Source organism: Humulus lupulus, chromosome 7 (genome assembly GCF_963169125.1).
Source record: "Humulus lupulus chromosome 7, drHumLupu1.1, whole genome shotgun sequence".
Taxonomy (NCBI): domain Eukaryota; kingdom Viridiplantae; phylum Streptophyta; class Magnoliopsida; order Rosales; family Cannabaceae; genus Humulus; species Humulus lupulus.
This window is the reverse complement of record NC_084799.1, coordinates 124363960-124391085: the sequence shown is the minus strand read 5'-3', so window position 1 is coordinate 124391085 and position 27126 is coordinate 124363960. Positions and strand designations below refer to the sequence as shown.

Below are 27126 nucleotides of genomic sequence, written 5' to 3'. Positions count from 1 at the left end.
GTTTTCTTACCTCTGGTTCGAGCGAGAAATAACAAATGAATGACCCTTGAGAACGATAAATCCTTTGATCCCTTAGCGGTCACCTGATCATAACCAAATATGGAATCCAATTAACGAAATCAACAATAAAAGGTTCTTGACCTATACCTCACTCCCGAGACCGCGAATCGTACTCAAACAGTTAGTAGATTCGACCCCAAACCTTAGGAATTGAAACCCCGAGCCAAAAACCCTCAAAAGTGCCCAAAATATGAATCAGGAAAAGCAGGGTAGCGCTATAGCACTGCCCCCCTAGCGCCCCAGCGCTACAACCGGAATTGATTTGCCCTAGCTAGCGCTGTAGCGCCCTCCCTTGGGCGCTACAGCGCTAGAACCAGGCTGAACCAGCCCTAGTTCTTCCTCATTCGAGCTTTCCACTTCCAACCTTAAAAACTTGATCCCAAACTCCATACAAACCCCCAAATGAACCCAAATATCTACTCTACATGTCCTAGGCATCATAACCCAAGCAACCTTTGCCAAAAACTCCCATCAATTCTCATATATCCAAACTAGAAATCAAGCTGAAAACCAAAAGGAAAACAAAGCATAAACCTGAGTTTCAATGGTTAGAAACTTACTATAACGCCCTACTTCCTTAGAGCCGTTACTAAGTGAGTTTAAAATGTGCTTTCAGCCTGCTAATCGGGATTTTAAGTCAAAAGTGTAATTAAACCATAAACAGAGTTATAAACTTTGAAAATAATTCCATTTACTGAAAATCATAAAGTAATTGACACCTGGGATCCCAAAATACTGTTTAGAAATATTTACAACATATAAATACAAAGCAAGTCGACTAGACGGCAAAATCTAGGGTTTGTCACAACCATCTCTCAAAACCAGTGGTCGTGGCAGCCAGGCAGGCCAAACATGTACGCGTCGCTTCACGCTCTCTGTACTCATGGTTGGTCGACTCTCCCCTTGCCCTTACCTGCACCACAGAGCACCCGTGAGCCGAATCCCAACAAGAAAACCCTCACAAGCAGGAAATATATGCATAACAAACACATAGCATATAAACAGGCCATCAATAGGCTAAACACATACGACCAAGCCGTCCCAAGCGCTTTACCAGGCCCTGGGTTTGTGGTCCACACCGTGAGGATATCCCAGGTATCCTTTAGGGTCTCGCCCTGGCAACTCACACTCCATGTGCTCAACGCTGCTCCCGGCCCCTTGCCGCACTCGGCCTTGCACTCAACATGCCCAAAGCCGTTCCCGGCTCTTGCCGAACATTCACATAATCACATTCATAGCATAATAAACATATACTGAACACTAACAAATTCAACCAAAGGGCTACGCCCTGCAATTCAAACATATTGGGGCTCAGCCCTGCATACAAGCTCTATGGGAACATTGGTTTTCTTACCTGTGTCCCGAGCTCTCTAAGCACCAATATCCCGAGCACAGTCCCCTAACTTGAGCCTCGCCGAAATCCTAGTCACAACGAATTAACAATATTCATCCATCAAGTTCCAATCCATTAAATAACTTTGAGCCATAACTTTAATCTCTAGGACCTTGAATTCTATCAATCCGGGTGATAAAATCCATCCTGAGCCTTAACCTTTGAGTTCCCAAGCCTGAACACACTTAAAAACACAAACTGGCAATAGACCCTGTAGATTTGGTAGAGGCGAGTTTGCTTTGGTTATGGGGTTGAACTTTAGTTCCGGGCCATCTGAGACTGATTTGAAGAAACACTTGACTAGTGACCGCTTAATCAAGGAGTACTTTAATGATGAAGAAACATTGAAGATAATGCATTTGGAGGCTGCTTTAAAAAACTACACTGTAGTTGAAGATGCCTACAAGTTGGGCCTATGTTTCTTTGTTGAAGGGGTTTTACTTGCACGAGAGGGCAAGTTAAATATATGGATAAATTCCCTGAAGATGGTGGAGGACACTGAGTACTTCTTTACTTACCCATGGGGGAAGGTGTCTTTTAACAAGCTTATGGATTAATGTAAAAAAGACATGCATCATCAGAAGAGGAACTATGAGAAGAAGAAGGAAGTTAAGGGGAAACAGAGAGAAGCAAAATACAGTTTGTATGGTTATGCCCCTGCATTGCAGTATTGGGCATACGAAGCCATCCAACAGTTTGCACGTGAGTATGGTATTAACCATGGAAACCAGTTTCCGAGGATGCTCAGTTGGTCGAGCAATAAGGAGCGTCCTATTTCGAAGGCCGACCTTGCACCGATGTTCAAGAAAACGAGTGTAAGTTCTGCTATATTATGTCAAAATAGAGTATTCTTTGGTGGTTTCAAACTAACTTAATGCTTTGTATTTGATGCAGTTGATTGTGTTGTCCATGTTGAAGCCCCGGCCTTCAGAGATAGATTATTATAGCGCTCTGATGGAGGGTGATGCTCCCTTGTATCCCGGGTTGGGCCAAGAAGAAGAGGTAGAAACTCCCACTGATTTTGAGAAGGTGGCGGAGATAGCTGCTGAGGTTGCAAAGGCAGCCAATATTTTTGTTGATGGCCCTGATGATGAGGATACCTCAGTCCCCATCGGCCCCACACCCTCGGCCCAAGCCCTATCGGTACACCCTAGTCCTGATCAACCTGATTTACGGGAGGTGTTGGAGAGGTTGGAGCGAGTTGAGAGTCGTTAGGATACCATCCTAAAGAACCAGGCGATCATCATGGATGCTGTCAATAAGATCTTGACATTCGTACAAGATCTTCCAAATGATTATAATTCTGACTCACTTGACCTCCCAGATGATTTTGTCTCACATGACATAGGCACTCCTCCCCCGATAGTACTCACAGCAAATCCTGAGACCCCAGGTGTTGCTATTATAGAATTTGGGGATGTTGCTGGTGTAGAGTTTGAATTGGCCAAGAGGAAAAGACGCAAACCTAAGAAATTTGAAGACTACACCGACCCAACCAGAAAGAAAGCTCGTTTGGATGCGATTGATGACGTGCCATTAGTCCTCGACCCTCTAAAGAAGCCACTTGCTACACAGTACAGGACGGTCGGCAAGTGGTTCCTTAGAGATATTCCGAACAAGACGAAGAGGGATGTCTAAACTGGTGTGTATGGTCCGAGTTGGTTTCTGACGATGAAGACACCACAGTTTTGGATCGATGATGGGGTAAGTAATTTTATTAATATCTGTTATTTGGTATAAACAGTGGGTTCGATAGGGGTTTCGATGGGGTTCGATAGTTTGGGTTCATGGGGTTCGATAGGGGATCGATAGGCAGGTGGTTTGGGTTCATGGGGTTCGATAGGCAGGTGGTTTGGGTTCATGGGGTTCAATAGGGGTTCGATGGGGTTCGATAAGGGTTTCGATAGTGGTTCGATGGGGGTTCATGGGGTTCGATAGGGGTTTCGATAGGGGTTCGATAGGCAGATGGTTTCCATTCGATAGGGTTCGATAGGGGTTCAATGGATAAATGGTTTGGGTTCATGGGGTTAATTGCTTTCCTATCATTTTTGCAGCATATTGATGCGGCCAAGCATATGCTACGTAGGCGTTGACAGTTCTATCCCGGGGCGTATCGGCAAGATGCTGTTGTGATGAATATTATGTTCTCACAAGTGGTACCGGCCCGTTATGATGCATATCAGAATGCTAAGGAAGCGGATAAGAAAAGGTTTTTGTGGGATTCAGATGTGATATCAATGATTACGGGAATTGACAATCAATTTCTGGGATCGTGGAAGGGAGTAGACACTGTATATTGGTGCCAGAACTACCTTCAAGCGCATTGGTTTGTAGTTGAAGCCTCCATTTCTACTTGGACTCTGAATGTTTATGATTCAGATGTGACAGTGATAAGTGATAAACAAATGCAATCATTTATGAAGTCATGGTCTACTTTGTTCCCATCGTTGTTATTGCAGTCACAACTTTTTAAGGACGACCCTCGGTTGACGATTCCATCTGGAGCTAAAAGATGCAAATAGTTTAGTGTGCACCGCATGCCAGTTGATTCAGTACCCCAAACCAAAGTCAGGTAATCAAAAGTCTAGTTTTTATTCAAGTTTTTTAAATTAAATTCTATGTTGATTTTGTTACTAATGCAATTTATGTTTTGGTTACAGTGGAGATTGTGGTGTGTACGCCATCAAGCACATTGAACACTTATTGGGTAGGCTACCACTTCACACGATCTGCGATGACAACATGGAGTTGTTCATAAACAAATGGACAGTTGACTTATGGTATCAGAATGTTAGACATTGAACATTCTCTTCTTGTTATATTTATTTGCTTAAAATCTAGATTATTAAGAAATTTTTTTGAGTCGAACATCTTTTTATTAACGACAATTAACGACCAAAATTCATTAACGACAATAAACAAAGAAAACGAAAAATAACCTTCAACTTCAAGTTTAAATAAAATACAACAAAAAATAAACTCAAAGCCGAGCTTTGCATGAGGACTTGTTGTGGCCACGACCACCATATCTACTGCACTTACGCATTGTAACTGGTTTTTCCCCGCCAGATGGCCAACGGTTTGTCCTTGGTCTTCCTAGCTTCGGCTTTTTTGGGCGACCAACTTGTTGTTTCTCATGGGTACACCAACTACCATATTCTTAATGTCATCTGGAAGTATCCAGTCATCCTCGTTCCCATTTGGGTAAATGGTTTCTTTGTACGAATTCCTCCATGACTCAATGGTGTAAAACGGTGAACACAAAGAGTAAAGGTTCACTCCACGCTCTATAGCTACTGCAGCTGCATGGGGACAAGGTGTGCCTATGAGCTGGAATACCCCACATGAGCATGATTTCGTCATCAAATTCACCTCAGCATCGTTGTCTGTACCAGTTACATGAAACTTGAATTGACCAAGGGCATAGACATTCATGAACCTTCCTTTGTCAGCATTGTTCGATACATCTGCCTCCATCAGGGTGGATAATTTGGTGGTAGTCTTCTTTATCACACTACGTCATTCAGAAAACCAAGACTGTAGTGTGAATCGAATGAATTCTAAAAAAATTGTAACTGGAAATGTTCTTGCATCCTTAGTCTTGTTGTTGAAGCTTTCAGCGTAGTTGCTTGTCATTATATTGTATCGTTTTCCAGGAAAGAAAGGATGAGACCTCTTATCGAAACCAATTCCCTCCAAATAGGCAACTATAGGAGGATCCATTCGCTTAATATTTTCAAAATGCTTTAGAAATTCGGTCTTCTTCCATGCATAGGCTGCTGCCCACATCTCACTGTGACAGTGATCAGTCTTGAACTTGGCTTTCACATTCATACTGATGTGATGGTAGCATGCGCCGTGGTAGGCATCAGGAAAGACAACCTCTAGAGCATGAATAATACTAGCATGCCTATCTGACACGAAAGCCAAGTCATCAACGCCCCCAATGGCTTCCTTCAACTTCGTCATGAAATATTTCCACGAGTTGTGGTTCTCACTATCCACCAACCCGAACGCAATTGGATATAAATGACTATTCACATCCAAAGCAACAACACATAGCATGTGGCCACCGTACTTATTCTTCAAGAATGTGTCATCCACACATATCACAAGACGACAAAATCTGAATCCCCTCCTACAAACTCCAAGGGCAAAGAAGCAATATAGGAAACGACCATCTTCAGTGACAAAATCAGTAATTGTACTTGGATTCTTTTGCTGCAACATCTGCAAGTAGGATGACAACTTGCAATACGAATCCTCATATGTCCCCCTAACATACGTAAGTGCCTTCTCTCTACATCTCCATGCCTTTTCATAACTCATATCAATACCAAAATTTTTCTTCATATCCTCCTTTATGTTGTTTGCCATGTAACTGGTCCCATCAACTGCGTATTTGTTCTTTATGAGGTGTCCAACGACCCACGGTGCAACTTGATGATGACCTTTTTGTCGCACTTCTAGTGAGCATGTGTGTACGCTCTTGTATACCGTGATCTCAAACATGGGGGACATTGGTAGATTTTTCCCTCTCAGTCTCCAACAACAGAAAGGATCTTTGCATGTGATATACCACACGTCAGTACCAGACTTTTTCACCATATACTCAAAGTTATTCTTCATTGCAAATAGAGCAGCTTTGGTTTTTAAATCAATCTTGTCCTCAAAAGTCTTCCCAACATATATTTCTCCCATTGGTCCACCAGATGATGAGGAATGAGTTTTAGCAGATGCCTCAATATCTTCTTTCGTAAACATTGGGGCACTCCATCTGGTGTGATATTCTCTTGATACAATTGTCTCCCTCCACCCAGTGTTATCTTTTGTCCTAGCAGGTTGATTACTGCTTCGAGCAGGTGCTAGGCGTCCTTGAGTTGGGAGGTGTGCCTGTGCAAGAGGCAGTCCTGACTCTTCTTCTACTTGTTGGGCTTGGGAAATGTCTAACTCCTCATTTGAAATATCTGCACTATAATACGAGTCATCCTCGGAACCATCATCATTATCTTCAAAGCAATTACCAACTGGATCATCATTCACATAGGGATCGTACTCATATGCCTCAAGCACACCTGTGGGACCTCCTTGTGGTATATCAAGCTGAATAGTAGCCATCGGATCAGTAACTGGAACAAAAGTGCCCACCTCGCTAAGATGCTTGTAATTGCTACCTGCAGGAGATGGATCGACACTGGTCGTGTCTTTTTTGTTCACACTAGGAGAAGGATCTGATATGACATTCTTCTTAACTGGAGTCACACATAAGACTACCCGTTCTTTCAAGCTTATTCCTAAGAATACACGAACTTGACGATCATTCTTCAATTGAACCGGTGCAAATGGTTGGTCACCGCATACGTATGGCACCTCGAGTTTCAATTCATACACCTCTCTATCCACCTGAAATGTCTCGTGCAGTATGTCAAGTAGTTGCAAGTAAGTGACATCATTCTCTACTAGTATCACTTCACCTTCAGCATCCTTAAAATACCATTTCCTACCATGCATTTCCCAAACACCGTTGTAAGAAACAAATACCTAAACAGTAGAACCTAAAATAAAAAAACACAAATGCAATTAGCTGAAAAACAAATGGTAGGAAATGGTATTTTAACGATGCTGAAAAACATGACCATCGAGCCTGCATCGAGCAGGCATCGAGCCTCCATCGAGCATGCACGAAATAGTGAGAATGCACATTACCATCGAGCTTGCATCGAGTAGGTATCGAGTAACCATCGAGCACAACATGCAACGTAAAAAATGATGTGCCATCGAGCTTGCATCAAGCATCCATCGAGCATGCATGAAATAGTGAGAATGCACATTACCATCGAGTACCCATCGACTAGGTATCGAGTAACCATCGAGCACAACATTCAACCGTAAAAATTGATGTTCCACCGAGCCTGCATCGAGCAGGCATCGAGCAACCTTCGAGCATGCATGAAATATTGATAATGCACATTACCATCGAGCACCCATCGAGTAGGTATCGAGTAACCATCGAGCATAACTTGCAACCCTAAAATTGATGTGCCATCGAGCCTGCATCGAGCAGGCATCGAGCAACCATCGAACATGCATGAAATAGTGATAATGCACATTACCATCGAGCACCCATCGAGTAGGTATTGAGTAACCATCGAGCATAACATGCAACCCTAAAATTAATGTGCCATCGAGCCTGCATCGAGCAGGCATTGAGCAACCATCGAGCATGCATGAAATAGTGATAATGCACATTACCATCGAGCACCCATCGAGTAGGTATTGAGTAACCATCGAGCAGAACATGCAACTCTAAAATTGATGTGCCATCGAGCCTACATCGAGCAGACATCGAGCAGGCATCGAGCACAACACAAACCCAGAAAATTCCCAGAAAACGCAGATCGACAAAAAACCAGAAAAAACCCAAAAAAATGTACAAATATTGCTCAGATCTATTCGAAATGCCCAAAAAGTTTAAAGGAAACATCACTAATCCAAGTATTTAAGAAAAAAATTGCTTATCCATTAAATTTTTCTCCAAGATTTCTCAACCCTTACTTTGGTCTTGATCCCCTCTACCAATGACTTTCTTAGTGGCGGTCCCTTGCTCGATGGGGTTCTACTGTGGTGCTCTTAGTGGTGGTGTGAGGTGAGGTGAGTGAAAGAGAGTGAGGAAGAAACAAGAAGAAAGAAGAGAGGAGGAAGGAAGAGAGGAGGAGGGAAGAGATGAGATAGTTGTGAGAGGGGTGTTTTGGGTATCCTAAAATGAATTGACATTATTTTGTAAGGATAAAAATGCCTAGCATTATTTTGAATTACATCACACCATTAAGCATAAAAAGTCAAATTTCCCGTTCATAATAGTTATATGCATAATATAGAATAGATCTAAAATAAGGATTTCCGCTGCATCAATGCAATTTCAACGTTTTTTTTTCATTATTACTAGATTCTTTCAATTAGTGATAAAAGATCTTTTCCTAAATAAAATAAAAATAAAATAGGAAAGTGCAGAGGGTACACGTCAGCTGGGTAAAAGAAGGTTATAAGCTTACTAAGCATGGGCAATTTTGACATTACTAGGAATACAAGAATGAAATGAATAAGAAATAAATATATAAACAAAATTATTCTTTAATTCAATCAAACACAACCCAACGTTCCCCGTCTAGTTCTTTTTACTTACTTACACTCACTGTTGCAAGGCTTGTTCAAACCCTCGAATTCTTAATCTTCTTCACGAATTTTCCGGAGATCATTGTTCAGGTTAGGTCAAGATTTTCTCTCTTTTGGGTTTAATGTTCAAGCATTTTACTTCTGTAACTTTATTTTTGTTGATAATTAGGGTTCTAGCTAGGTTGAATTAGATGTGTTCTTTTTTTTTTTTTTGTAAATGCATGCCTTTGATTTCTTTATCTATGTCGTAATTGGTGGTTTAGGGTTTCTGGGTTTCGATTTTCGTTTTGAATTGAAGCACTTTGCTTATCCTCTGGTTATGAGAGCATGGGGAACGACGCTCGACCTAGTCGGCAAGGTAAAGATGATGAAACTAGCAATTTGAAGGGAAAACAAAGCAGTGACAAAGGGTTAAGTACTTCTAGCTCTGCTACATCTGATACATTTGGGCTAAGAAGGTCTTCTAGAGAGACATCTGAGATGAAGAAGGTGGTTCCAAGCGTCCGCAAGTCCGAGAGGCTCGAGAAGCGAGTGCCAATGACCCCCCCGGAGAAGGGGAAGTCGGAGAAAGTGGAGAAGAAATTGACGCCTAGTCCTCTTAGAAGGTCTGATAGGGGAAAGAGCTCAGTGTCACCTTCATCTGTATCAAAAAACGCGGCCAATAGCTCGAGTTTGTCCCCATTGAAGCGGAAGAAGAAGAAGAAAAGTAAAAAAGAGAAGAGTGTAAGACAATTAACTCTAGAAACTAAAAAAGTTGATATTGAAACGCAGGATCAAGAATGTCGTAGAGTGAAAAAGAAGAGGAAGAGATTGGATGCTCAGACCTACATGGGGGCTTTCAAGACACCAAAGGCAAAGAAGGTTAAAGCAAAAGGTAATTGTTTATTCTATGTCTCTTATGATTTATTATCGTTTAGCCATTTTTTTTGGTTCCATTTTCTCGTTTGAGAGCAGATTTATGTTATTACAAGCATGCCCTCGTAATGTTATTTTGGTTGTTAAATTTGGCATTAGCAAATTTCGAGCGGATTATTGTACTTATATATTGCGAAAACAATGCTGAATAATTTATTCTAAATTTTTAAGGAAATGAGACGATGGAAGATAAAGATGGGGGAAAGGAGGCATCCGGCTCTAGTATGGAGCCTGGTTATGAGAAGGAAGCTTTTGAGCTTGAAGATGGGGATGCCCTGGGAGCCTCTAGCATTGGCGAATCTGCAACAGCAACAATATTATCCAACGATAATGATACCAGAATGGAAAAGATTATTGATGAACCTGACACAAAAGAAGTAGATTCTACTACATCAGGAAAGGCGAATGAACCAAAGTTGATGGATTCTTCATTCAGCAAAAGTAGTATGGAAGATCAGGTTGGCAGAAAAAGCGATCAGGAAATCATGCCTTCAACTAGTAAAAGAATTATGTTGGATGAGAGCTCTAATGCTCTGGGAAAAAATGCAAGTATGGAAGTGTGCACCACAATTGCCCATGTCGCCCCTGTTGAGAAAGTTGACTCATATTCTTCGAGACAAAGGTTCGTTACTATTTTCTTCTCTTATATTGGGTTTTAGTTTCTCTAAACGCAGTACAACATGAAGTTTTGGAGGGTAACGGTTCTAATTTTAAAGACTAGAAAATGGATTTGGGTGGCCTCGTCATGGGAAAGGGTGATTTTTCTAGCTTTTCGATGGACTTAAGTGATTGAGTTTAAAGATTTTTCACTCTGTTTGATGCTCTTAATTTGGAAGGATTCTGTGTCCAACTAGTGCTTATTTATTATAATTATAATTTAAATAAGAATCAGTCCGTTTGTCAAATTAACCCAGCTGGAACTTGAACCGCGGACCTCTTACACTGCACACACAGCCACTTGGGCCAGACTCATGTGGCTGTATTCATCTTTAAATCGTTATTGTTTCTTGTAAGTTTGGCTTTTTTTTTCCTTGAGGATATCTTATCCTCTTACTGTTATAGTTCTTTATTATATAAATTTCTGTTTCTTGTAAATGTAACTGAGAAACTGAGGCACTTGAAAAAATATACCACAAATTCTTAAGATATGCTAACTAAATAACTGTGTTTGAGATACTGGATTAGCCTTTTGTATTATTTTTTAACTTAGCAACTACTCAGGGTTTATCAATTTTGAGTAGTTAGTGTCTATTAGCCAAACATTATTTTCCCCAATTCATTTTTGTTATATATCTTGCAGGGTGGACCTTGATTCAACAGGGGGCAGGTTATCCTCGGACAATTTAAACTTGAATCAAGAAATAGCTGCAACCTTTTCAACTATGGTTGGTTTGTTTTTCTTTCTCATTTATGTTACTCTTAATACTGTGTGCTGTGATCAGTTTCCCATTTACCTGATCTTGTTCCCATCTGATTACAAGTGCCAATCCAATTAACATTAGATTTATTTATCCATCTTAATACATTTCCTTTTACTGATGCTGCAAAAATCAAGAGTGGTGTTATTGGGATCGTGTTGTTAGTTTATGAAATTTACTTTAGTTGTTTGAAAGGAAATTTAATGTATGAAGCATAGTGATTGGTGCTGCCATAATTTTTCTTACATTAATGCATTATAGGTTGTAAGTTCATAGCTAATTTAATCACTTTACTATGAATTTGGAGCCATAATTATTAGCACCCTGAGCAGGCAAGTGTGTTTTATCATGGCAGGTTTAGATTTTAGAATAAAGAGATCAAATATAGAATTGTGGATTTGTTTTGTGACAGGTGTTGTCTGAATAATGTGATAGATTTACACAGCAATTGCTGATTGTTGTCTAAATAATGCGATAGATTTACACAGCAATTGCTATAGTTTCCCAGTCTACAGTATATGCAAGGAGCCTAGTATTAAAAATATGTGTACATATATGTTGGAATACATTATTGAACTAATATTTAAATATTCGGAAATGTCTTCAAAAGAAGATAACCGAATCTGTTTAGTTATTTAAAGGCTTGCGAATTAACCCTTCAAACCAATCATGAGACAAGCCCTTAGTGAGTGCATTGATTGATTGTTTGCTGACCACTTGGGCCTTGGCACATAGACCACGCATAACTCCTATGATTCAATTCTTTCCTTATTGAGATGACGATCTACCTCCACATGCTTGCTTCTATCACGATGAATTGGGTTATGAGCTATGCTTATAGCTGATTTATTAACACAGTAAACTTTTGATCCAAATCAGTTCATACACTCCTTGAGCAAGAGCTTTAAGTTATGTTTCTGCACTACTTCTAGCTACCAAGGTTGTTTCTTATTTCTCCAAAATACTAGATTTCCACAAACCTTTGTGCAATACCCACTAGTCGACCTTCTATCTTCAATTGAGAATCTACATTTGTGAATGCTTCTATACTTAGATCCTCATTCTTCTTAAAAAATAATCCATTCCCGGGTGTTTTCTGTGAATTCTATATGGTGCCTCCAAGTGTTCCCTCTAATGGTTGATGCATATATTGACTTACCAAGCTTACAACAGATGCAATGTCTTGTTATGTGTGGGAAGATAATTTAACCTCCCAGCCAGCTGCTTATATCTATCTTTATCTACTAATATACCCTCACTCTTTTGCTTACACTTAGCATTAGGTTCCAAAGGTGTTGCTGCTGGTTTACAACCAAATATTCATGTGTCTTTGAGTAAGTCAACGACGTAATTCTGTGGAGAAACTAAGATTTCATGCTTTGTTCTTGCAATCTCCATCCCCAGGGCTTATAAAAGCTCTTTTTGAAGCTTTCAACATCTAAAAGTTCTTTTATGTTTGGTTGGATTTCCTAGGCTGTTTAGTTTATTTTAGTCTAAAGAGCTCTTCAATTTAGTTTTTTAGCCTAAAGAGTTCTTCCTTGCTAAGTTAATATTTGTAGCTTTCTTGAAAAGAGCTTTTCAAAAAGCTAAAGTCAAAATAAAAGTTTAGCCAACCAAGGCCTATGTAGTTATTTAAATTTAAATATGTATATCTTAGTTAGATTTCTTAAATCTAGGTTTTTATATTATTTTCCTCTTTGCTGAGATGTATTAGGGAATGGCCTATAAATAGGCATGTAATATGTTATCAAAAACTATGAAAAATCAATTATTATAATCATTTTTGCTCTATGTATATTTATATATATATATAGATTGTGCCATATAAATCATTGAATGATTATGATTGTGATGTAGCTCCTTCTATTGTAGAGTTCGTTTGTTATTTCTTTTAATTAGACACAAAAATAGGGGCCGTGTTAAGTAAGTGCTTACTCTGATATATATATATATATATTCACGAATAAATGTTTGTAGAATTGGATATAGATAAGTAACTATTTTATGAATGTCACCATTCTTTTATTAAATTGAATCAGGATAGAGGGGAACGTGAAATCGGTGAGAAGTGTGACAAGCATATGCAACAAAAGAAATCTCCCGAAGATCTTCAGATCGTTGGTGAACAATATACATGTTTCACATGCAAGGTCGGGGGAAGGCTATTGTGAGTAACTCTTTTCTATTTGCGTACTGATACATGCAACTGTCTTTGGCAATGACAATGACTGGTTTAGAATTTAGCATATATGAGAGTTTTGTGAATATATATGCGCATAAATTTATTTTATCTTTTATAAATTCCAGTTGTTTTGTTATGCTTTCTCATTTTTTTAGTTTTCGAATATTGGAGTAAAGGTTGGCTTTAAATGCTAGGTATAATTATTTTTGAAGAAAAAGAGCAATCTAGTACTAATTTGTTAATGGAAACAAAACAACACTACTTGTATTATTTAATATAGAGATAATACAACGAGGGCGGTAGGGTGTAGGAACACGTAACTCGAAAATTAAAACAAAAATAGGAAAAAAATGAAACAATTTTCCTACTAACTAGCAATAGAAAAAATTGCCAACTCTACATTGAGAGAAGGCAAAAACTTTCAACAAAAAATTCCAGAAAACAATGCTACAAAATACTCTGCTAATTTTGAACGAGATTTGAGAAGAAAATGTTTTTGAGCTCACTCTAACATCCACATAGCAATCATGGGTGGAACCTTCACTTTAGAAGGAATTTGAGAGACAGGGAGGTGTCAAATTTGTTGACACTGCTCCATATCATTGAGCAAAAGCCAATATATTGAATGTTGAAGGATTCAAGAGTATGGATTCTAGGGTCAAGTGGGATATTCTCCGGTAAGTCTGCTTTCTAAGAATTTGTATCAATTCAGCCAATGGCAAAGGAAGGTTGGGCTAAAATGGTGTGGAAAAGTCGTGTTCCCTCCAAAGTCAAGGCATTTGGTTGGTTGGTAGCAGTGGAGAAATTGAACGTTCATGAGATTTTGCAAAAGAGAAGACCTTACTAGTCTGTCACTAGGATGGTGTGTATGTTGCAAGACCAACACGGAACCTCTTTCCTATCTATTCTTGAACTATCCGTTTAGTTCGTTTCTATGGAGTAATTTGCTGAGAGTTTGGTATCCAATGGTGTATGCCCTAGAACTGCAAACAACTGCTGTCTTGTAAGATGCGAGGTGGAACAAGGATTGCTAGGCTGTGGTCAGCTGCAATTTTAGCTATCATGTGGGCTGTGTGGTTAGAAAGGAATGATAGGATATTTGAAAACATAGAAAATAAAGTAGAGGTTCTATGGGAGAAGAACAAATTCAGGGTTGCATCATGGGTTTACAAAACCAAAGGTTTCACTGAACTTTCCTTCCAAGATCTCAGCAGAGAGTGGGGTTGTATTTTGCTCCAAGACTCTAAGTATTTGGCTTAGGAAATTGATGGTTATTTGTACTATTTTGTGTATTGAAAGGATTATGTTTCTTAGGACCTTTGTAATTGCCATTTGTTACTTCAGTTTTCCTCCGCCATATGTGAGGCTCCCTAATAAATTTGGGAGGAGGCTAGTCTAAGACATTTGATCTCTGTCTCTTTTTCATAAAAAGAAAAAAATCTTCTCTCTCTAGCCACGAAGCTCTTCAAATGGCCATTGCCACCACCTTCCATACCAAATTCCTTCAATACTTTAAACGGTGTGGGGGTAATGACTCATTCCATACCAAAGTCCTTCAATACTTTAAACCAGATCTCCATGAGATTTACACAATACACACCATCTTGGGGATAAGGCAAGATAAGGTCTTCTTTGCAACACCACGTTGACGCTTATACGATTTAGGGACAGCGACCAAATAAAGATCTTTACTTAAGCTAAACTGCAAGAGAATATTACGTACTATCCCCCAACCAAGCTCTCCTATCCACCAATGCGCAACATAATTTAACACTCTCTAATCTCTAACTAATCCTATTTCATTTGATAGCTCTCTTTTGCTAAGAGTTGTAGTAAAGTGTAAGTTCTCGTCCTTCTATTATCTTTCAAAAAGTTTGCAGTACAATTGTTCTTTTACTAGAGAGCTTCACTAGGCCCGGAAAAGTGTGCTTGAGTGCATATTTCCTAGCCATGCATCCTCCCAAAAACGCATCTCTTTACCATCTCCTACTTTGAACTTTACCAAGTCTAAAAACTCATCGTACAAAGAAGCAATGCTTTTCCAAAGGCATCGAGCAGTCAATCTTTCACCTCTATTTGCTTCCCATTTATCATCTTTCAGCCCATACTTATTTTTGACGACCTTATACCATAAGTAATTTTGCTCCTAGGGGAATCTCCATAGGCATTTCATTAAAAGGGACTTATTTCTCTCCCATAGATTGCCTATCACAAGCCCTCCTTTGCATTTAGGTCTACACACCACTTGCAAAGATACTAAGTGTTCTCCTCCATCCAAGTCACCTCCCTCTCAAAAGAAGTATCTTATTAGCATTTTTAGGCACTCAAGGACTGATCTTTGTGCCTTGAATAATGACGAATAATAGAATGGTAATGAGGCTAACACAATTTGAAAAAGGGTACGCCCTTTCCCTTGGGAAAGATAAGTGCTCTTCCACTCATCCAACCTTTTTAAAACATTAGCCATTAAGGTTCCCAAAAACTCACCTTCCTTGGGTTTGTCGCCAAGATGCATTCCCAAATATTTCAAAGGCCATGAACCCACCACACAGCCTATCTTGGTAGCTTCATTTTGCAACCACCCCTCGTCTACGTTATGTTCAAATAACTGACTTTTATTCATGTTGATTTTCAGACCCAAAAAAGTCATAAACACCTTAAAATCTGTATTAAGTTGAGAATATTATCCTCTTGGGCTTTAAAGGATGAATAGAGTATCATCTGCAAATTGTAGGTGGGAGATTTTAAAACTCCTATAGAAAAGCCTTGGATGAAATAGCATTTAGAACTGTTGTCTTGTTACACTTATGTTTGGTGAATTGATTTTAGAAAAAAGCATATTTCACTTTGACCCTGAGTTTTGTTTCTTGTCTGATGTCCATAATAAAATATTTACTTTTCAACATCAGGTGCTGCCATGGAAGAGAGTGCAAAAGAAGCTATCATCCCACTTGTCTAGATCCTCCTATGGATGATGTCCCCCTTGGAGTTTGGTACTGTCTTATGTGTGTCAGGAAGAAGTTAGAATCTGGTGTACATTCAGTGTCGGAGGGAGTAGAGTCAATCTGTGATGACAGGGTAGTGGAAGTATTGGATGTTGATGGTATGAAAATTGGATGTGTTAACTTCTGTTCTTGCTTGCATGGAATTTAGATGTGATTGAAATTTTGTGGTTTCTGATTTCCACCTTTGGGTTTTGTGATTATTGCTTATAGGATTGCAAAAAGAAAGGGAGTTTTTTGTTAAATACAAAGGACTTGCACATATTCACAATCTTTGGGTACCAGAAAGTAAGCTGCTTCTAGATGCTCCATCACTTGTTGAAAAATTCAACAGAGAAAATCAGGTTTATTATCCCTGAAAAACTGCGTCTTTTTTAGATGTTAATTTTTAATTTTACTTCTAGATTTTTGCCTTTTCACATTCAGCCATTTTCTTACATTGTCTTGAATTAATAAGGGATAGTATATCCTTTGATTTTATACTGAAAAATATGGTATCCTTGGTCACATTTTTTTAATCCTAATCAACTATGCATGGGTTTAGCTACCTTTACGGTTAGGTGTTACATAACAATGAAAAAATCTCCAACACGTCCTAAATGAATAATATTTCTCTATATGTAGTGAAACACTATTCATCAAGCTATAAATATTTTATTATTTTTTTATAAACTTGTGTATATATATATATATATGAGTTTGATACTATTATATTTAATTATTTTATTTCTTGAATAAAATATTTAAAAAAATATAATATATAAATGATGTAGAGAAAAAAATAGAGAAGCAGATGTATGGTATAATGTAAAAGTTTGAGATAAATTATAAAAATATATGTTTTGGTGATATATTTTGTAATACAATTTCTCTATAATATTTAGTTAAAACTCATAAAAACATCTTCCATCAGCTCCTTTATATATATATTTATAATTTTTTTTTTTGAAAAGAGACAAGGTCAATCAATGATTGACCCCCAATTTCATTAGAAACCCTCACTTAAGGCGGAGGAAAACCATGGATCATTACATAGAAAAACCAATACCTAGAACATAAGTACAAGTTATACATCAGATACGATTCTAATCATGGTCACTATCGTAGGATAAAATACAGCCCCAGTCTCTATTGAGATCTTGAAATGAAAGGTTTTTAAAGTATTTTGTCCAATAGACCCATGTTGCAACCCAAAATTTAACTTTATCCCACACCTCTACACTCTTCTTTTCTATATTGTCAAAAATTCTGCCATTCCTTTCTAACCATATTGCCCAAAGGATAGCCAATACAGTAGCTGTTCATAATCTAGCAGACCTCTTCCCCCCATCTATCTTGCAAGACAAGAGATCAACACATTTCTTTGGCATGCACCAGCTTAATCCAAATTCTCTCAGTAATCTATTCCATAGGCCTTGGCTAAAAGGACACTGAAGAAATAGGTGTGACAAAGATTCATCAGCATTCTTGCAGCAGACACACCTGCCCGGAGACAACACCTGGAAAGGTCTTCTCTTTTGCATTATCTCCTGAACGTTTACTTTTTCCAAAGCTAACAGCCAACCAAAAACTTTGATTCTAGATGGAGTGCAACCTTTCCACACCAACTTAGCCCAATTTCCTTGTGAATTATACTCGTATGAGACTAAACTTTGAAAGGCATTTTTACAAGAGAAAATACCATTAATCCCAGGAGACCAAATTCTTGAGTCATCCACTACATCAAGAATTGGTTTCTGTTCAAGAAGCTGAAGCAGATCTACTAAATGGAGGGCCTCCCACTCTCTCAATTGTCTTCTGAACTGAAAATCCCATCTAGAGTTAGATCTTGAGAGGCCTTCTCCCCCACCCGCCATTTCTTTTACACTCTTTTGTCTCGCATTAGAAATCTGCATTAGATCAGGAAATAGTCTCATAAAGGCTTCATCACCCACCCAAACATCCTCCCAGAATCTGATTCTATTCCCCTTACCAACCTTGAAGCGGACCCTAGTCAGGAATGCATCATACAATGCCGCAATACTCTTTCATGGTCCTCTAAACGACAGAGAATCCCCTCTTTTCGAATCCCAGAAGTTATCAGCTCTCCCATATCTACTTTTAATCACCTTATACCAAAGGGTCTTGTCTTCCAGCGGGAATCGCCACAGCCACTTCATCAAAAAAGCCTTAGTTTTTGCTTCCAACTGCCCAATACCTAGCCCTCTTAGAAAAAGAGGTTTACACACCTTTTCCCAAGCCACTAGATGCTCATCCCCACCCAGATCACCCCCTTCCCAAAGGAAATCCCTCATCATCTTTTCAAGGGCGATGATCACAGTTTTGGGTGCTCTAAACAATGAAAGGAAGTAAGTTGGTAGGGATGATAACACAGATTGAATGATAGTTAGTCGACCCCCTCTAGACAAGTATGCACCCCTCCACCCATCTAATCTTTTCGCAAATTTTGCTACAACCGGTTCCCAGAACGCTTGTTTTTTAGGATTCCCCCCCAAAGGCAACCCTAAGTACTTCAAGGGCCACTGACCCACTTCACACCCTACCGGCCTCGCCAAAGAATCAACCACCTCCTCCACCAAGTTCAGCCCCAAGATTTGACTTTTACTCATGTTGATTTTCATCCCGGATGCAGAGCAAAACGTCTTTAGAATATCAAGTAACTTTTGGACTGAACCTTTATCTTTAATGAAGAATATCGTATCATCTGCAAATTGTAAATGACTTACCGAAATCTTTTCCCTCCCCACAAGAAAACCATTATACAAAGAGGAGTCAATAGCTTTGTCTACCATCCTACCAAGTACATCCATTAGCAAAATGAATAGAAGAGGTGATAACGGGTCCCCTTGCCTTAGCCCCCTTTCCCCACAGATCTTTCCTCTCGGTCTTCCATTTATAAATATAGAGTAGGATGCTGAGGATACACAGCCTTTTATCCACTTCCTCCATTTATGGCCAAATCCTTTCTTTGCTAGTATCATGTCTAGAAATTCCCAATCAACATAGTCATAAGCTTTCTCAAAGTCTATTTTGAAAACTATACCACTTAGTCCTTTTCTTCTATATTCCTCCACCGCCTCGTTTGCCACCAAGACCGAGTCTAATATCTGTCTATTTTCCACAAAAGCAGACTGAGTTTCAGAAATAGTGTCATCCAATACCCCTCGAAGCCTGATAGCCAATACTTTGGAAATTATCTTGTACAAGCTTGTAGTTAGGCTTATCGGCCTATAATCCTTTATCTTACAGCTATTCAGTTTTTTGGGAATAAGGCAGATGTATGTCTCGTTCAAATTCCTTTGGATAATACCATCTTCTGAAAAACTTGTAAACGCCCTCATTAGATCCCCTTTTAAAATATCCCAATTCCTCTGGTATACTGCCATTGAGAAGCCATCTGGACCTGGTGCTTTGTCCCCATCACATTCAAACACTGCCTTTTTCACTTCCTCTTCTTCAAACGGTCTTTCCAGATGTGCAACGAGGAAGTCCGGGACTGCCTTCCACTCAATACCCTCGATTCCGATCACTTCTCGGTGTCCTGATCTATACAGCTTTTTATAAAACGAAGTGATTTCATCTACTATCTCGTTCTCTTTTTCCAATAATACCCCATCCTCCCTTTCAATTCTGGATATGAAATTTTTTGCCTTTCTGGCATTAAGCAGTCGATGGAAAAACTTGGAGTTTGCATCCCCTTCTTTTGCCCACTTGCATTTAGCTTTCAGCCAATTTCCTCTCTCTTCTTCAAAAAGCAATTGTTGCCATTCTTTCTTAAGAGATCTCCTTTCTTCCATATATAGTAAGCTCCAGCAATCACTTCCTTCCATCCTATCCAACTCAGAGATTCTCCTTTCTATTGTTTGTTTTAAAATCTTTTTGCTTCCAAATTCCTTCATGCTCCACTCCTTCACCTTCTCTTTGATTATTTTGAGTCTTTCCATAAAGTTGTATTCTGTCCCAAACTTTTCTCCAGCATCCTTCCACCAAGTTGCAAATTCCTTCTTAAAAGAACTGTGTTCCAGCCACATATTGTCAAACCGGAAGGGACTTGGCCCCCACTTGGGTGGGTTGGAGTCCAAGACAACTGGATTATGATCTGAAACAATTCTAACATGTACCTCTTGCCTAACAAAAGGGAATATCTCATTCCATTTGCTAGAAAACAGGAATCTGTCCAATCTACAACAAATTGGGAGCTGTCTAAAATTTGACCATGTAAATTGACCATTATTCAGCTTGGGATCAACGAGTCTCAGCTGTCTTATTAGATCATCAAACAACTTCATACTTTTGGTTACTGTCTTACTATTTAACTTCTCTTCCAGCCTTCTAACTACATTAAAATCACCCCCTAAACACCATTTATCACCACATATGGCACTTAAGCCTGCTATCTCATCCCAAAACGCAGCTCTCTCGCCATATCTACTAGGTCCAGAGACTCCTAAAAACCACCAAGGCTCCTTTCCTTCCGCTTCAATAAGTACCGATATAGAAAACTCTCCTACTAAAGAGTCCAACACTTTAATTTTCCTCGAATCCCAAACAATTAGAGTACCTCCTGATCTCCCCATGGCTGGAAGTAGAGACCATGCTTTAAATCTAGACCTCCAAATGCTTCCAACGAATTTTCTATTCACCAACTCCCTTTTGACTTCTTGTAACACAATAAAATCCGGATTAATCTTGCAAATCGTAGCCTTAATATTCTTTCGTTTCTCAGCTGCCCCACTTCCCCTCACATTCCATGTCAAAATCTTCATTTATCTGTAGTCCCCTTCCCCCCTTTCTTCTTAGAGTTGTTATCATAATTTATGTTACATGCCAATTTTCTCAGTTCCCTACTCCTCCTTGAATTCTGAAATATCACCTTCATCCCCAACTCATGCAAAGATTTAGCTACCTTATTCCAATCATTCTCGGGACTCTGACTTGGCTCCATTCTTCCTTTCTCCGTACTTTCTTTCCTTGATTCCCCCCTCGTGAAACCGTTAGAGGATCTGTGCTCCAAGGATATATTATCCCCCATCTCTTCCATTACTCCATTACTCCATAGCTTTCTCATATCTGGTAAAATCTCTTCTACTCTCTCTGTAGGAATTACAGAGTAATCATCTTCCTCTTCTGAACTACCCCCCTCCGAGCTGTCATCATTCATATCAACCTCTTGAAAGTCTTCAATCCTTTCCATTTCTTCTATATTGCATTCCATATTATTTTTCATTATGTCTGGGTACATCCTATCCCCCTTAGGGGTACTTTTCTTTTTCCTTCTATAAACAATCAGCTGTCCTTCTACCTTTTCCTCCTCTTTTTCTAGCATTGTTCCATCTTTTATCAGGATTGAATTCTTTTTTTTCTTTGCTGTGTTGACAAACTCAGACCAATAACTTGTTGCTGCCTTTGAAAAAGCAAGCCTAACCTTCGGGCTCATTTTCCTGAAGCTGTTAATAAAAAAACCCCTCACTAAATCCATCTGCTCCCTTTCTTTTTGAGCCATTCTTAACTGGGGAAAATTGGACCACACTACATTTGACATCTCAGCAGTATGGAGCTGCCTTTCCTTGCTGCCACGTTGGCACCCCCATATCTCCCACCTTGGTTCTTTATTTATTTTATCTGAGTTCATTCCCATAATGGCCCGATCCTCTATACTCCAACTCTCCTTTCTAGAGTCCAGAAAAGTGAATAAGGGCCCACCAAGCCCATAGTCCTTTTGGCCCCAATCTCTCTGGTTTATATTTAAATTTAAATAAAACCAAGGCTCCGGTTCCTTTAAACAGAGTGAGCAATAAATGCGATTGAAAACCCTTTGGAGACTAATCAGCTTCTCCCCCTTGAATTTCTCTGAAGTCGTGCAAAGCTGTAGCTCTTTGTTTGAAACCTCCTCGATTCCCCCACTCGCTTCTACAGGGAATGGCCGCCGCCCCTTTATGCTTGATGATTGCATCTCAAAATCCTGGGTCTCTCCTAGCCCGACCTCGACAGCTACGCCTACACCTACGATTTTTGCATTCCGAAGCCCTTCGGTCTTCTCCTCACCAGACTCCTTGCCGCCGACAACAGCCGCTCCACCTACCAGCGGTACTGGAAGCTGTTTTCCGTCGACCGTTTCCCCTCCATAGTCGCCAGTCAAACCAGCTCCTAAAAAATCACCCTCTTCCTGCCATCTTGTGTTGAGAAATCCATGAAATCTATAACCCCAATCATTTAGTCTGAATAATTTTAAAGAAAATTCAGAACCCTCATACTGGAGTCGAATGTTTTTAGGTACAAAGCCCTCTTTATCCCCTTCCATCTTGAGTCTCAAATGATTCAAGTACGTTTTTTCTGCTGTATCCTTCTCCACGTCTAACAATCCTCCACACATGTCACCAATTTTCCTCATGATCTTAATATTCCATAAATTCAGAGACAGTCCTTCAACCCCAATCCAAGACCTCCTGCATTCTATTTTGATATTTCTGTTTTGTTCTTCAAATGACCATCTCCTAAAAGAGACCTCCGTGCCCCCCGTACCCGGTATTACAGTCTTGTGCAATTTCATCAAACTCTCCATCTCTTCTTCGTTCTTGCACCAGATTATGATTCGATCATCATACATTTGGCTAGCCTCCCAAAACCTCTTAGTTTTCCCAGAGAGATTATAAAAAATAACACTCCATCCCACCTTACTGTTATCTCTAAACATTATTAGTGCCTTGTTCCAATCCTTGTCGCAATTTTCCGCTTGTAAGAATTCGTGAAAGTTTTTCTGTTTCATTCTCTCTCGGGAACTTGTTCCTTGGTCTGAAACTCCCATTCCCCATAGGTAAGAAGTCCCAATATCTTAGCTTATTAGTGTCCCGATTCTGTATTGTTTTGTGGAAGCTCTTATTTGTTATATGGTGGTGGTTCTGTTGTATATACTTGCTCCTCCTGCCAAATACCTTCATACCCCCATCGAGTGCCTTCCTTCCCCCTCCCATCTCTGGCTCGTTATATTTGGCATCAAGTTGTTTTCTTATTTTTTCTTTTGTCTGTTTAACTATGTTCGCATAAGAAGGCTTCAAAGCTCCTTTCCTGACAGACTCGCAATCCTCCATAATCAAATTCTGTTTCTCGTACTTCTGCATTTTTTGTCGTTTTAGCACCCCCTAGGACACCTTGCAAGCTCGCTCCACCCCCTAGCTTGTCTTTCCTCCGGAATTATCACCATGGACATCCTTTTATTCTTCAGGACTGACATCTTAATAAACCCCCCTCTACTATTTTGAAAACTCTCTAAATAACAGCTATTCGAAGTGTTTCGAAAAGATCTCTTGAAGTTCACCCTCTGCGTCTCCTCCTTGTTCTGCATTTCTTCCAGTAGTTCGATAAGCCATGCAGCTGCATCCAGTGTTATAGTTATTTCATAACCCGATAATCGGGTCCTCTCGCATATTCTAACCAAACCCCCGTCAAATGATAAGGTGAGCATAAACACCTTATACAAGGTACGAAAGCTCCAGTATCTTTGCTGCCCCTGGTCACCAAATGATCCAGGTAGTTTTTTTTAGGCCAAAACCAGTGGGGTAGTAGCCCTCTTTCTTCCCAAAACCAGTGGGGTTTTGGTGCCAACCATGGCCGGAAAGACCACGGTCGTACCTAACGTGCATGGGAAGACTCTTAGATTTCTCTCTCTACCTTTACGTGTCTTTTTTAGTTTTTTCCCTATGTATATATATTTATAATAGCTATGTGCAAACTCCAATTAATTCATATCTACATTTACATATCCTTTATATAATATTTTAATATTATTATTTTTCTCTATAAGCTTTCTCTCTCCATTTAGTATATATTTATTATTTCTTTTTTATTTGTCAATTATTATTATTTTTTTTTTAAAATATGTTTAAAGATATAATATTTAAATGATGTAGAGAAATATATAAAGAAGCTGATGTATGGTATAATGTAAAATTTAGAGGTAAAATAAAAAAAAGTGTATTTTGATGAGGTATTTTAAAGGATGGAGTAGAGCACCCATTGGGAGTGCTCTAATGTGGTATTTAGGCTGCTTAATATAATAAGTAGTTATTTTTGGTATATCCATCTCTTCCTTTTTCTATTAAGAATTTTTGTTTTTTGATGACCATTAGAATTGAAGATACAGAATAAGATAGATACATGGATAATTAAATATTATTATTGATTAGTTAACATATATAAGGATTATCATTAAGTTGTATTTGATTGTGAGTACTTGGAGTATTGTTTATGAAATTATAAATCATTGAAGATTTACTCCATCTAAGTTCTCTTTTGTCTTGAATTCTTCGTCTTTCCTTGTTCTGTTCTATATATTTTTCTATTTATTTATTTTATTATGAAACAATAAGAGTTCTATTGAATAAAACCAAAGAGGAGCATCTTAAGGACAAGATGTTCCTAAAATAGAAAACTCATAGCACATTTAAAAAAGAAAACATTGCACCACTCTCTCACCAAATCTGGAAAACTTTACTTTTTTTAATCTCATTTACATTGGATCAACAACCACTGATGTCTATCTACTCTTTTTCTTGACCTCTCTAATCTCTTATGTTTTCTGCCTTCCTACAACAATTAGTATCATAGACGAGTCTCTTTTTCTCTGCCTGTGCCTATCCCAAAAATTTATTTCTTGTGACATTTCTTTGTTCAGTTTTAGATTTTGAAAATTTGATAAAAGAAGCTGTTATGAAAATAAAACCCTATGATTTTACACCGTCTCTGAAAATGAATTTAGTATATGAAAACGTGTTTTTGAATTGTGCTGTCCATCTATTATTTATTATTATTATTATTTTTAAATTGTTTGGGTTCAATAAGCAGAAAGGCTTTATTGTTGTTTTTAATATTTTGGGCTTCCCTTTGAGGGCTTGAATTAGGTTTTTAATAAACAAACAACCAATTGAGCAATCCACACGACTTCATGGCTTCCTTTTGAATGTGATTTTTGTAATTCCTCATGTTTCAAACAGATGTGCACCAAACAAAGAAATCTGATATCGATGAGGAAATTGCCCTGTTGACTACCAAAGTCAATTTAGTTATTTACTGCCAAAGTTGATTGTTCTATTCTACCTATCCCTTTGTCCAAACACCCGTTGTAGCTACCCCCAATACATCCCTCTTCTGCTTTACTTTTCTTAACCCTTCCAACTTACATTGTTCATTATTTTCTACCTAGTGTTGATGATTGTCAACCATCTCCGCCTCCAATTGCTTTTGCCCAGGCTGTTATTATAGTTAATGGGGAATCTCTTTTCAAGCCTATTGTTAATGCCTATTGTTGAACACCTCTACTAATTCACGTATTTATGTTTATGTCATTTGGCTTCTAATATGATTGTTTGACAAATTCTCAATGAGATGGGCTTGTTTGAGGTGTTCTGTAGCATATTAATTTCTCAATATTTATTCTACAGAATTTCAAGATCACACCTTGCCGTCGATGAATATAATATTATGATGGCCTTTGTTTCTACATTTTGTATTGTTTCGTTGTGACTAATAGAAGTTTTAACTTATTGGAGTTGAGTTTTTGAACCCGGGGAATGATGTAGAATTAGATAGATACATATTCTTTTTATTGATTAGCATTTCTTAGGATTATTACTGAGTTCATTTTAATTAAGTACTGAGTAATTGAAGTCTTAGTATTTTTTAAATTCCTTAGGGTTAGTCTTCTAGTTGATTTATGATTTCTTATCTGCTTTTTTCTTTAAGGCTTAGCTATTTTTATTATTACATTGTTTATGAAACTATTATAATTAAGTATTTTATAAACAAGTAGAGAGCTAAGCATTTCCTCTGGTTGAGTTGTATTGTACATTACTAGTAAAAACTCATATCTATCCATTCATATCTAGGGCAATGTTGATTGGGGGCCTTAGCTTATGCTTTGTTATCCTTTTTGAATTTAAAAAGGATATATTCTCCACCTCATCTTTGTCAAGAGATTTTTGAACTTGATCAATCGTGCCAATAATTGGCAAACTGAAGTTATTTAAAGAAAATCTCACACATAACTAACTGATGTCTGACACAATTATGAGTCTTGTACATGCACTTATTTATGTGGGCTTGCACTTGCGATTTTTCATTATTTATTATTTATTACATTATGTCACTTATAAGAAGTATCGTATAGTTAGTTTCTGAAGTATCCTTCCTGTATTGAGAACAATTGAGGGTGTTATGTCTTAGTTTGTACTTCCTATTTGTTTTTGTTGTTTAAATTTCCAAGTTGATGTTTGTTGCCATGGTTTTCCTCCACCATAAGTGAGGGTCCCTAATATATTTGGGAGGAGGTCACTCATGACATGTGAGTTGTGACCTTTGCCTTTTTCTTTCCCCCTAATTTTTTTTGTTCTGAAGTATCCTTTCACTTTAGGTAAGATGGAAATGTGTGTGTGAGCATGCTCGATCTTTTCTTATTTATTGTATTATGTTAAGAGAAGTACCGTATAGTTAATTTAATTTCTGAAGTATGCTTTATTCACTTTGCGTAAAACGAAAGCCAGAGTTATAGGTTCCCTATTCTGGATTTTTTTTAAAGAATGATCTTTCCTTATTTTTGATTATGTTACTTATGAGAAGTATCGTATAATAAATTTCTGAAGTATTCTTTATTCACTTTAGGTAAGATGGAAGCCAGAGTGGAAGGTTCCTCATCGTTTATTGCAGAAAAGATTGTTGATTTCCCCCAAGCGGCATGACCAGAATACTATTACTAATCATGCTTGTAAAAAGTTAGATGGGCATTATGAGTGGCTTGTGAAATGGTGTGGTCTTGAATATGAGCATGCTACATGGGAGTTGGATGATACTTTGCTTAGTACATCTGATGGTAAAAGCCTTATAAAGGATTATGAGAACAGACACAGCAGGGTGAATGAGGATTCTTCTTCTAAAAAAGACAAGGTATCTACCTTAGGATGTGATACTCAAAGTTTTTCCCATTACGTACAT

At 38.5% G+C, this 27126-nt stretch overlaps 1 protein-coding gene across 2 annotated transcripts in view; it reads left to right on the top strand.

The window, feature by feature from the left end:
* Window positions 1–8581: 8581 nt before the first annotated feature.
* The window catches only part of LOC133788602 (helicase protein MOM1), a 38013-nt gene continuing 19468 nt past the window's right edge, over window positions 8582–27126 (top strand). The window contains exons 1-8 of one of the 2 annotated variants that reach the window (XM_062226138.1): window positions 8582–8716; window positions 8890–9500; window positions 9713–10163; window positions 10842–10926; window positions 12999–13126; window positions 16051–16244; window positions 16357–16487; window positions 26797–27078. In XM_062226138.1, coding sequence (XP_062082122.1) covers window positions 8954–9500; window positions 9713–10163; window positions 10842–10926; window positions 12999–13126; window positions 16051–16244; window positions 16357–16487; window positions 26797–27078 — 1818 coding nt within the window. In that variant the 5' untranslated portion in view covers window positions 8582–8716; window positions 8890–8953. The remainder of the gene's footprint in view (window positions 8717–8889; window positions 9501–9712; window positions 10164–10841; window positions 10927–12998; window positions 13127–16050; window positions 16245–16356; window positions 16488–26796; window positions 27079–27126) is intronic. The other variant, XM_062226139.1, reaches the window with a different exon arrangement.